Raw genomic sequence first — 13,515 nt, forward strand, 5'->3', positions numbered from 1 at the left:
AAAGCAATTCCATGGCAGCAACTCAAAAAGTGCGAAATAGCATGAAATCAGAGGTGAGTCTTTCACTTGGGAAATTTGAGCTTAGACAGGTCATTGATAACATTTCCCTGTCTCAGAAGTTTCGAGCTTCTAAAAAAAATCATTCTTAACTGTAGAATCTTATAACCGAAGTTGACTAAAATAAAATAATTTTTAAACATCCCATTAAATGTCTCATAATTTGAAAAAGTAATCTGGACCCTGTAACTATAACCAGGAGAAGTGTATGTATGTACGCATGCATGTACAATACTGTATGTATGCACACATGCATGTATGCACGCATTCATGCATGCATGCATACTGTAAATGCATACATGTATCAATAGATGGATGCATAAAAGAAACACAGATTAAAGGGGTTTGGCATCATTATAAAAGCACCTCTGCAAATTGTATTGAAAAAGAAGTAAAAAGAATTGGGTGGAAAATCAAAAAGATGCCAGCAGAAGTCATCTCACATCACAGCACCCACGCCCTGCTCAAGCCGCAAGACATGTGCTACTGGGGTTCAGTAGCTATGAGCGTTCAGGATTGCTAGGCTTACAGATGAACTTAAACTCCCTGCATGTGGCTGCAGAGAGAGAGCAAACAGCCTGCAGTGGGGGGGGGGCTCCCTTCAGGCACATCCACAGCATTATGTCACATGTCCCAGGGCAACATGCTACCAGTGACACAGAAAGAAAAAAAGAATGAATTAGGTTTTGTCTCCCACACTATAGAGACACCGGAGCTGACTGTAGTGATACATGTGCATTTCCATTGTACACACAATACATGGACGAGAGGACGCTGCATGTGGAGGAAAATATAGATTTATAAGTACATTTAGTATTATTATATTAAGTTTCTTTGAATGGACAGATGGATGCATAAATTATACCTCTTCAACTTATATACATGTATAATGTATACAGATGGACAAGGATGCCACAACATAAACATGAATGTCAAGCAAACATGCAAGGGCACTTTACATTTCTGTTAATCCTACAGAAAATCGAGTTAAATCAGCCAGAAACACACAGCCCTGCTTTTCAGCAATCAAAGTTCTCTGGCTGTGGGTTGTTTAGAATCATGATTGAGGGCTTATCTGTATGCCAGATGTTCAATGATCAACCAGTTATAAACGATTTTCAGTCAACCAGAAATACTGTTTTTTTTGTACTGAACATGGAAAATCTGATATTTTTTTTCCAGGCAAGAAACTATTGTGTTGATTTTTTTTTTGTAATTTTCACCTTTTCCTGCCAAAGCAGTTGAAAATCCATCATAAGACCAAAGTGTTGTTAGAAATTTGTTGGAGATCATACAATATGTGGGGGTGGTTTCATAAAACCAAAAACCCATAAAATACACAAAAGATGCTTATTTGTGAATTAGTCTGTGAACCAGACATCGGATGACTGTTTCGTTAGCTTATAATAATACATGTATTAAACTGCTGTTACACGTAATTTTCACCTTTCCTGCCGGACCTAATAAAGGTCCAGTGCAGGATCGAAATGTTGACTTTAAAATAAATATATTGGTGCCCATTCTGTGGAAGAATATGTTTGTATGTCTTAATTACTAAAAATCTCCCTGAACAAAGTGTGATGAAGAAGCTAAGACATAATGTGAAATAATATGGATAATTAAATTTGTGTTTGGCCAACACTGAGTAAAACGTATACTCAAACTCATACATTACCATGAAAATAAGTGTACTATTGTTTGTTTATATATATGGATTTTCAGGGAAAAAAAACATTCAGGTGAGATGCCGCTTGGACACATTTGGACTCCAGAAGAAAACTAGTCAATTAATGTTAGCCTAAAATCATAAACTTGCCCAAAGCGATTACAACGTCAGATGGTGGCATTTTCAGAGGTAATTGGTTCGTGGAACAGGGTGCTGCTAATAGTATGTCTTTCTGCAATATTTTTCTTATTGATTGAGGAGAAGTCGACTCCCACAAGCTGTTCACTCCTCCATCACCCTCCCATCCCTTTTAATCAGGAAAATGAAAGCACTCACTGTCTCACAGGCTTTTACATTCAAATAAAGGTGAAATAAATTGCATCACTTCGAGAGAAGAAGCTTTTGTCTGTTCTCAGCTCACAGATACTGACCGTCCATTTCAAGTGGTACAAAAGCAAATTATTTTACCATTGGTGCTAATCAACATTAAGGTAAATAAACTTTGTATAAATGTTTGTACAATGTATTTCCAAAGTCCACAGTAAAACCAGGAATGCATCAATGCCACCGTGTAACAATATGTTTACCGTGGCCTCTGGGATCGAGATCACAGTGGATTTCCTTTTGTCTTTTTGTATTTCAGTCTAGGTAGCACAATTTCGTAACATGTGAGATGAACCCTAGATTATGTTACCTTCCAAGGAATTCATTTATCACATTGTTTCAAGATCACCTTGAGATGAACAGTACTACTATGTACCAGATATGGGCACAGATACTTAAAAAGTACTAAATTGCCAGACGAGTTCCAGTTACTTTAAGTAAATATAATGTACGAGGATCCAGCTCTTGTGACAAATGCCATTTGGAAGAAAAGTCCCTGTGCAGAGCATTTCCCATTGGTGATGTATTGATCAAACACCTCCGCAGCTACATCTTGTCAGAATAATGTGGCAGTTCTGTACACCTCAGAGAGAACGAGGATTTCCTATTGATTGTGCAAGATACAGCATCCGGGAGTTCAGCAGAATTTCAAATGGATTAAAGCAGGAATTTACCTAAATACACCCATCAGAAGCAGTGTGGATTGAAATAAGACACACGTACAGTACACAGAGCGGACCTCCGGGCAGACCGGCTGCTTGCATGTTATCAGGGGCATGATGCACCCTGCCAGGGGCTCTCTCATGTAGAGGAATTATGGGAAAAACTGCAGCAGCTGGTGCACAGCGAGAAGCGCAGCGTGCATAACACAAGGGGACAAGCGAACATTAGCTCTGTCCCACGATTTGTCTGTGAGAAGTATCTAGTGTCAAAAAACTACTGACATTTTTATATAAGAGTTGTCATCTGATACTGTTGTGTAACTTACAGGGGAATGTAGCAACAATGCACAGTCTCTTCTTTGACATACTATATACACACAAACACACACTGCAGTACAGTATTTAGTGGTATACATTCATTTAGAGATCTTCACAGTGCGGCCTGTTAATGCTGGTCAAGAGCTCTACTCCTGAAACAACATGTGACTTCCAGTACAGGGCAGAAAGTTGGCAATACGACAATAGCAGAAATAAATCTTTACAGCATGCAAAGAGAGGCCCACAGGACTGGCCCTTGCCCTTGCCCTTCTATTTGTGCAAAAAAGCCGTCTCCCAGTTCAGATAATGACATCTAACATTTCGCAGTGCTATCACTGCCATTTCCAGAATCAAAGAGCCATGCACTGCTGTACTGCTGCACCAGCAGTTTTATTATATGTTTCTTTTTCCCTTCACTGTCTCCGCTTTACACATCAGTGTGTAAAACTGTTAGAGCGAATCTATGTGTAATTTACAATCCACACATGATTTCATAAAGGCTATGAACATTTCAGTGAGCACAACCAGGCTATTAACATTATCTGTCTTATTGGAAGTATTTTAAGCATAGATTTCTTTGGTCATGTGACTATCTGATCATATCATATTCTTAATTTATAAATGAAAACAAAAGCGCAGCTCATTCCTGTAGCAGGATAAAATAAGTTCTGTTTCATCATAGGTGGGATTTCACGTAAATATATTACAGTCAAGACCAATTCAGTGTATTTGCTTAGAGAGACTGACATCAATAATGTGAAGCATACAAAACTGGCTTCACTTCGGCGGCCTCTGTGACAGCCACTCACTTATTGGGTGCTGAATTATTCATACGGCACTTTTCCCTACTTGTGTCGGCGGTTAATCCACTACACTAATGCACAGACTGAGAAAGAAGAACATTTTATTTGCTTTATTTTTCATTTGCTTTATTTTACAACAAAATCACCCTAAATAAATGAAAATTCTATTCGGTCAATAAGTTTAAATAAATAACTGCAAAAGCAGTACCAAATGCACTCACTCATCTTCATTCTTTCTTTTGATGTTTTTTGAAGCCTCAAATGCAGTTGATTCTGAGAAACCACCTTCATTTTGAAAGGCCCACATGAAAAAACATGGGCTGAGTTTCCAATTCTGCATCCAGTGAACCAGTTTGCTGTAGCACTGCAGACATACAAATTAATAAAGAAACCATTGTGCACAGCACCAGGTCAGTTACCTTTCCTCGGAGACCAAAGCTGAACAGTTAGGTGGCAAGCGTCCTCAAGGTGCTTTAGTAAGTATACATGATTATCACTGTAAACATGAAAATTCGATTTTTATTTCATTTAGATATAGTTACCAATTACTATTTTTAAATGCATTGGTATTCACCATCTCAAACCAAGCTTATACGCCAATACGCAGGCTAGAACAGCATGAAATGGATCAATCTTGTTTTATCTATAGCCTATTTACAGCTGTGCGGCATGTCCAGTACCCAATCAATTATTTTATTTGGACAGAAAATGCTGGTGTCTGGCTTAAGGCTCTGAACTGCAGCGTTACGTAGGAGGGCAAAAACGTTGCTGCAATGCATTTAAAGGACAGAAAAAAACGAATGCATTCATTGACCTTTCCATAAATAGATTATAAAACATAGGATAATGTACTTCGTTATGGAGATTCGATTATCTGCAATGGAAAGCTTGCTTATCTCCAAGATACAGTATGAATTCATATGGGCCAGGAAAAATCCTCTGACTTGCAGCCTTACTAAGGGTCAATGCAGTATTACTAATTTGTCCTTGACTGGACAGGAGTTTCTTTGGGAGAGACCAGTATCAGTAGCAAGTTTTGTGCTGGGCTACTTACTTGTTTTGGTGCTTGGAGCCCTGCAGGTGTGCGTGGTACTGTGCCACGGAGTTAAGTGTAACATTACAAATGTCACAGGTATAGCTGCGTTTCAGACCTGGGAAAATAAAACACAATGTTCATACTGGATTACTCCCATTACAGTTCTTAACATCTTTCACAAGAGACCGACACTTAAAGGGTTGGGATCTGATAAAATGAAAACAGTGAGAATGAATTATAAATTGTTTTTCATAAAATAAAAATTGGACACATTGAGTGAATCATATATGTGAAACAGTTTCTGTTTTGGGTCTTTCTACAGCTTGTGATAAAATGCAAAGATAAAGGATGCACCACACAGCTTCTGTGGAGTCTGACATTTGTATGTATTTGGATCTCCTGCCAAACTCTGAGGGTTGGGTCCACTCTTTGCTGGCCTCATTGTGATCCTGTTGAAGTGATTCTTGCAAAGGTGAGGCACTGTGATTTAAAAAAAAACAGACCATCAACACCAGCCACCTGAAGTTCTTTCCAGGACCTGCTTTGCATGAGGTCACAGATGGACAGTTATGTAATCGCAGAAAAGTGACATTCTGCATTACTTCAGCTGTGCAAGCTTCGCACAAACAGAACTGTGTCAAACCCTCAACCCTGCAAGTGTAAGGCTATAGCAGAACCCTCAAGCCACCTTGGCACATTATGAGTATTTCTGTCCAGAACAAACTGCTACACTCTATCTGAGTGAGTATGCATGCAGATTTTTTTCATTATAGCTTCAGTGGCATTGCAGACCGATGGAGCATGTTTTTTTGCCCCATTAAAGCTCTCTGTAAGGTTGAAATATTTAACACTAATGCATTAATCAGCCCGCATCTGTCACTCTGGCACATGGTCCCACTACAGAACCATTTCAAGGCGGAGTGGCGCCATTAGTTTTACTGGTTTTTTACAACCTAGCAGCCTCAGTTATTCAAGGAGCCTGGGAGAAACAGAACACCAGGCTAGACACTTATGATCATCTCCCTTAGCTGCAAACAATAAATCTCATGCAAATGATTTACATAACAGACGCATATGTGACGGGGGTGGACAAATTAATAGAAGGATCACATGAAAGAGGACTTTGAAGTGACTAAATCACAGTGACGGATGCATTGACAAAGGTGAGTCATATTAAGTTGAATGCCAATTTGTGGTATGTGTCACCTTTAAAGGAGGTCTGCCAGGCAACACTTTGATACGCGAGTTTTCAAAGGACTACCAGAGTCCCATTGAGGCTGAATAGTTGGTGCCCAAATTACAGGTGCATCAGTCACAAACCTGCAAGAAAATCTAGAGTGTGAAGAAAAGCAGTGGCAAAGAGGACAGAAGTCACACGGTGAAGTTCACTGACACTGACTTACAATAGGAGAAAGGCAAATGGTGCTTTCAGTCATTCACTGGCAGCCATCGTAGAGTTAATGATTGATCCTCATGAATGGATTAGAGCCAAAAAACACAAGGCCATTCTAGAGGACCAGACGCAACAAATTGTACTAACACTGTTTCCTCACAGTGCTCCCATATTTCAAGATAATACTGCACCCCCCCCCCCCACACACACACACTGCTAAACAAATTGTACTGGTTTCATAGACAGAAAGAAGTCAGGAGCCTTCATTGATCTTCCCAGTTCGCAGTTCTAAACAACACCGAAGCTTTATGCAAAATTCTGGAAAATGACTGTAGCTGTTTTAAATGCAAAGGATGGCACTAATCCTTAATAGGTCCTTGATATTAATACATGATGATTTGTTTCTATTATCCTGTCCAGCCACATATTTATAATAATATAGTTATGATCACAGAAAGCAATACTTAAAATGCAATTGCACAGTTTCAGCTGGGGATGTTTAATGCAGCAAAAGAGATTTATTTAATGAAAAACAATGAATTTAAAGTGCTGGAGGTAACTGCCCATGAAATTCAAATTCCCTACTTGTCATTTTGCCACACAATAATTGGCATTACGCAAACACAAATAAATAAAACTTCTCCCTGTCCCTAACTTTTCTTCTGTTTGCTGACTGTGCCAAAAAAAATCCTACTCGTTAAAGGCAAATTAAAGCCTTCAAAGTAATGCAATGTCTTTCACAGGATATAAAAGGCCAACTAAAATAATTGTAAAACCAATAAACCGATTGCCCCCTCCAAAAAAAATATTGGAACAGAACGAAAGATTCCAGATTCACAGCTTCTGCTCACATTGTAGCAACATTTAAAAAAAGTCACCACTAAAAGCCCATTCTTACCTTGTTTGTCACCATAGAGAAAAGCATGATAGACTGATGAAGGATTTCATAATGCTTAAAATAACTTTCAGAGGTACTACAAAAACTTACAAATTTACAAGCAATCTGAGAAACAAATTAATTACTCATGACCTGAGGGTTGCTGGATTTCACTAAATATTTAGCCATGAAAACAGACATTCCAGTTCTAATTTACATTGATTTACTGGGTCACATTCAGTTATCTCATAATTACATTTAACATTCCTCCATTAAATCAATTCCAATATTATGTATATACAAGTAGCCATTTCTGTCTGGCGAAACAGGAATTCAATATGCAGTAGAAAAGGCAAGCATCCTGCTCTGATACTGAGGGTAAGTCATGTTTATCAAATAAATCATTCAGTACTCTGTAGAATACACTAGCAAAACCTGAAATTTGCCAAGGGGGTAGCATAGCAAAAAAAATCATATAAAACATTCTGAAGTGACCCAGCAGAATGCAAACTACAGTATGTAAATCTAATACTGGGACCAGTGCAACAGTGCAGCTCAATGTACGTAAAATGTGTGGCATTGATTCAGTTCGATTTCATTTTATTCAATCCAGTTCAAATGGATACAATATAACCCCCCAGAGTATTTAACGACCTCCAGCATCAACATCACACAATCAGCTTCCTGCAAAAACACCGATACACAGAAACATGCCATAATAGGCCAGAAAAAAATCATATACTGTATCCACATGAAGGTAAGATATGAAACAAAGCGATCATGACAATTTGCATATTCCATTTTCGGCATTAAGTTATAGAAGCTGGAATAATTTTCAATTTTATATGATAATGGGGCAGAGTGGTGGCTCTGAGGCTACGGCTCTGTGCCAGCAAATGAAAGGTTCAAATCCTGTGAATGCCCAGAGTGACCCTATTCTTTTGGGCCCTTGAGCAAGGCCCTTAACCTGCAATTGCTTCATTCTGGGTAGGAATCCAGCTCTATAAGCAAGTCCTCCAGCTTACAGGGAATAACGTGGGGGCTGTTGGCAGCACTGGCACTCCAGCCACAAGAAAAAACCTCACACTGGTCCATTCAGACTAGTGTAGTGTTGAGGTATCACCTGCCACATGGCTGCACTCAGGTTCTCACCCTTTAGGTGGTTTGTTGTGTGGTGGGTGTGGCAACGCACTGTAATCTGTACCCTCTATCATAATGTATTCTAAGCACAAGTCAGATTACATCGAAGGTAATATTCCCCAGTGCAATTTTACTTGATATCACTGACTGAATGGGCTACATCCAATCACCGGCATGTTGAAATTCCCCAGATTCCACCAAGACGCTTGTGCTGTGCACAGGTAAACCTTTAGCCTCAGACACTGTTACTAAGGAGGTAACAGGTCAATTTCAGGGTTATGTAGAGTTCCTGGGAAAAAACTAACCTTCACTGACAGGCGAAAATAGCTTCTGATAAGCTACTGCGTATATACAGTACAGTATAAGTAGGACGAGGGGCTAGGGAAAGGACACAGCAAACTAAATCTTCTGAATATATCTCCCCAATTAATTCAAATGATAAATCAAGAAAAATGCCATTTGCCAATAGCTTTGACTGACAGGCTGAAAGGTCATAATCCTGCAGTGCAATCATATAATTCCTCATTATCTCATCATGTGGAACTGAAATGCACAGCTGAAGATACATTGACGAGTGGTAAGGCACTGCAGCATTCTGGATGCGAGACGAAAACCACTGGCCTCTACAGTAAATCTATAGTGGATCATGAGTAACCATATCTTAATCCAGTGCTCTATCATCTTGATATAAGAATATCTCCTGGGCAAACAGATCCATCATAATTAACATCATGTAATTAATGGGGTATTTCCCTAGGCTCTAGAGGGAAAATTTCTGGCAAGATTTTCAGGTTGCATAGCAGTTTCTGCACTGTTAACAAGTTCTACTGTAATAAGAAAGAGGCACCGTGAATAAATAAAGGCCTTTTAGTTACTAAAGGCAAGGGGGAGGAAGGTGGGTTGGGATGTAGGCTTATAGAAGCTTATGAGGGTCAAAGCATATGCACTGTTTTGAGATATGGTGAGCTGAAGTGTGAGGTACAGTATCTGGGTGTGTGAAGATAACCGGTAGCTCCTGCTTTGAATATCACTCAAAAACAGAAGACTGGCCGCATACAAATCATCAGAGTTCCCAGTTAAAAAGCCCGCTGCCTGTCGTCCCTCTTTATAAACGACTGGGGATTGCCTCATGTGGGATCTCCATTACTGACAATACGAGGGATTCCAAATGCTAAGGTAGCATCTCATTTTAGTCAACATGGCTAAAAGCTACATTTTTAGAAGAGTTCAAGCCTGACCGTGATCGGCGTTTCTATCACTGACTGCGATGAGCCTAAAAATATCACTTCCATTCATTTCACACAACATGTAAAAATCCTCGACTGACTTCAGTCTATAAAAGATTAACAACTGCGCGACAGTAAAACAATTTTAAATTTGCCTTATCAGCCTTTTCAAAGGGAGAAAATATCTTGGTGAGTGGGTGAATAATTTTTTACAAAACTAACATTCCAGCATAGCCTGTCACACTTCAGAGCATGTATTGATGACTAGTTTCCATCAGAAATCGTTCGAAAGTCGAAAAAATCTACTTATACTCTACACAAGACTTTTTTATAGACTCTAAATGAAAGAATAAGCAGAACCTAAGGTGATATAATTAAGGTAAGGTTCTTCCTCGGAAATGGCTGGTTATATAGCAGAGCAAACAGCCTAGTCATTTTATACATGAGTGAACAGAATACCATAGGGAAACATATACATTCACAGTCAGACTAAACAGTTGGGGTGGAATAGATGCAGGAATAATCAGAAGCTGGATCAGCACTAACCACTTCAGTCCTAAATCCTAAGGCCTGTTCCCTACACACTCGCGTGACTTTAGTCCACTCCGGAGTTCCTTCAGAATACCTGGACATCTCCCAGGTTTATAATAAGCTTACATATGTTTACTTGTCATCTGCACTTTCCCAGATGCCTTGGAATGTTTGGCGGTGAACAGGAGAAACATCACCAGTGAAAGTTTGTAATACTGTAATTATGTCTGACCTATAAACGTCTGTGCTTAAAGGATTTTGACTCTTATGCTGTTCCAGTGAGAAAAACTACTTCACACAAACAATGGATGAAAAAACGAATTACACAAGGGTCAGTTTGTGTGTGCCATTGCCAACCAGAAGCATTATGGTATTTTTTTCTTACAAACCTCCGTCCACGCTATAGCATTAAGTACGCAAAAATACAGAGAAATTCTGGAGCACAATTTATATCTCGTCCTTGTCATAAGCAGGGCAAAAGTGCTGGCATGTAAAATATGCAAATCTCTTCCGTTTGCATAAGTACAATATAAGCAGTTTATGCCCCGAGTCCCGTAATACCAAGTCACATGGACACAGTGACTCTGAAAGGGATGTGACCGGGGGAACATTGAGGAGACACTCTGTAGACGAGCGCTGCAGAATTCAGTCACTCCTCAGAGCAGACTGTCTACAATCTAATCTCAGCCAAGGAAAAGACTGAATGACATTATCAGGCACTGACTGCACGCCGCTTAACCATTTGTTGCTACCATTAATCCATCCTGAAGAAATAACAGACAAGTCATTCGAGGATTGTCAGCATTATATATAAGGTAAACAACTAGAGGGCCATCTTCTGGGTGTACATACTGTGGTGGTATCACCTTAAGTTGGTTACTGTTCATAAATGCATCATGAGAAATGAAAAAAGACATTTAAGGTGGAATGATTGATACACTGGTGGCTTGTTATAGGCTCTGAATGTTTCCATTGTCCTTGACGAATGGACAGTGTAATCACGAAGGATTACTGTGATTCTGTAATGGTCTTCTATGCACAGATCATGTAAATGAAGACATTTATGGGAATGCTCCTTATTGGTGCAGCTTCCTTTCTCCCCGTACCTTTTATTTCCCCAAAATCCAGGGTCTTTCCCAGCTGTTCCAGAAGGTCAGCACGGGCAGCATTCTTCTTGTGCTTCTTGCCGTCATAGTGCTGCTGTGCCATGCCGGGGTTGTTGAACCAGGCGTTGCAGAGCTGGCAGTAACGGTCCGAGTCCCTCTGCTGCCGGGGCGAGATCACGAGTGATGTTTCACGGGGCGTCTTTACTGGACTTGGTGTCACCTCTAGGGGAATGAAAAGGCACAGAGTCTGAGTTATGATGTCAACAACTAACTTTAACTACATTTCAAACAAGACAAAGTCTTGAAGAAAATGAGTAATATATCGCAACTTGTTTACAGAGTAAATCTGAAGCTGTAATAATGAATATACATACTCAACGAAAGAAGCATTTTTCCATCTGAAGATCTGAAGAATAAAATATATGCTGCACCTCACATAAGGGAAAACAGCTTTTTTATTGGTACCCATTTAATGCTTCATGCTTGGGTAGCACCGTAAGTTCAGAGCAAGCAGCCAATTCCCACTGCACTCATGTTAATCAAACACTCCACGGCTCGGTCCTCCCTTACAGACACAAAGTTTACTGAGGCCCAGTTAAATGTCCTAATCTCCCATTAGTCACAGGCAGAAGAAATGTTTAGGACCATGAGACAGTCAAGGCCGACCAGCCAATTTTTAGTGCAAAACATCAGCAGAAGGGAGGCTTATTCTACAGTGCTGCATTCTCCAGTTTCACTGCTGTCCACCTACATTTATAAAGAAGGGCCTTCACTTCCCCTGAATAACTCTCATACTCTTTCATCATTAGGCAGTAGCTGGAACGGGGAGGTAGAAAGTATTATTATTATGCAAAATTTGCTCCACTTTTACAGTGAGAGTAACCAAAAGAACCCGAGATGTAAGTGACAGCAGAAAGTTGCATCTTTCTCCTGTTTAAAACTGCTGAAACTGATTCTTGGAAAATGTTGGAAATGTGTCAGGGAAAGCAGAAGATTCACTGCTCACTGGCGCGATCATAGTAGAAAAAGCACTCAAACATTTTTACTAGATTTAGTGCTAAATATCTCCTTTCTTATATTATGGTGCTTTGCAGTCACGTGTGTGCACTAAAAACACAAAGGTCGTGGGCTCAAATCCCAGAGAATGCACAGAAGTTGTAACCCATCCATCAACTGTAAAACATCTTGAATAAAAAAGTCATGTAAATGACTGGCAATATATTTCAGTGGGACAAATATCAGACCCATTCTCAAGAAATGTGTAATGGTATGCTGTTCCTGAGAAGAGACACACTTACAAATGTGTACCAATAATTACAACAAATTAACAATAATGGTTTGGCATAGTGTCATGACCCAATATTAAATTAAAAACACATTTAGCATTCTGTTGTACAACATTAATACATTTATCCAAGTTCAAATTCATCTTGCATTTACAACAGTATGTGATATAACTTAGCTGCACGGCATGACCCTAGTAAAATAGTAGTAAAATACAACTCCCATAGCCAAGGAAATGCATCTGACAGTTTTAAGCATTTCATTTATTGTCTTTTAATATGATCTTATTTAAAGCATGATTATCTGCAAAAAAATAGAACACAAGCATATCCAGATTTTTACCCTCATTTGAAAGTTCTATAAATCCACTGTAAGGTTCTAATTATCAGAATAAAAGTTTCTGCCACATTCAGCCAATTAGTGTGTGTGATGGTGACACTCTAACTCAACACAACAACGACATTGAACAGTCTCAGTGTGAAAGAACAGGCACTTAATTCAACTGTCTAATACAAGAACCATTTTGAAGGTCATTATATTCCATACATTATTCATTCTGAGCTTAGCTAAATTTGAAGCTGCACGTGCCTGAAAGCTAGAGACACCTGCTCCCATTATGGCTGACCTACTGTAACAACGCAGTGTGATGCACAGTATCTCCTGCATGTGCATAGATTTTACTTCCAGTGACAGATGTGCTGTGCAAAGAAGTCTGCATGCATAGGGTGCAGAGATAAGTCACAGTACTTATAATAAATGCCACGTTTCAGCGTTGGTAGTTTTTTTTACAAGCTAACAAACATGAAAAAAAAATTACATATTGTGGAAATTGTGGGTGGACCTACCTTCTCCCTGAATGCTGATGCTCAGGCATTTAAAAATAAAACATCAGAATAATGTAGAATAATGACATTATCGAATAAAAAAAAAAAATTCTCTTGACTGAACCATTTCATAGTTTAGATTTATTTTTTTACCAGGGTATGGAGGCACACAACAAACCCCACACTCGCTGGAATGCTCAACAAGAGA

At 39.3% G+C, this 13,515-nt stretch overlaps 1 protein-coding gene across 1 annotated transcript in view; it reads right to left on the bottom strand.

Moving 5' to 3' along the window:
• Window positions 1-13,515, bottom strand: part of zmat4a (zinc finger, matrin-type 4a) — a 79,696-nt gene that overhangs the window by 7,753 nt on the left and 58,428 nt on the right. Inside the window, exons 5-6 of the mRNA XM_048990973.1 lie at window positions 11,200-11,421; window positions 4,945-5,041 (exon numbers count right to left, since the gene is read on the bottom strand). Coding sequence (XP_048846930.1) covers window positions 4,945-5,041; window positions 11,200-11,421 — 319 coding nt within the window. The remainder of the gene's footprint in view (window positions 1-4,944; window positions 5,042-11,199; window positions 11,422-13,515) is intronic.

This window comes from Brienomyrus brachyistius, chromosome 2 (genome assembly GCF_023856365.1).
Source record: "Brienomyrus brachyistius isolate T26 chromosome 2, BBRACH_0.4, whole genome shotgun sequence".
Lineage (NCBI taxonomy): Eukaryota > Metazoa > Chordata > Actinopteri > Osteoglossiformes > Mormyridae > Brienomyrus > Brienomyrus brachyistius.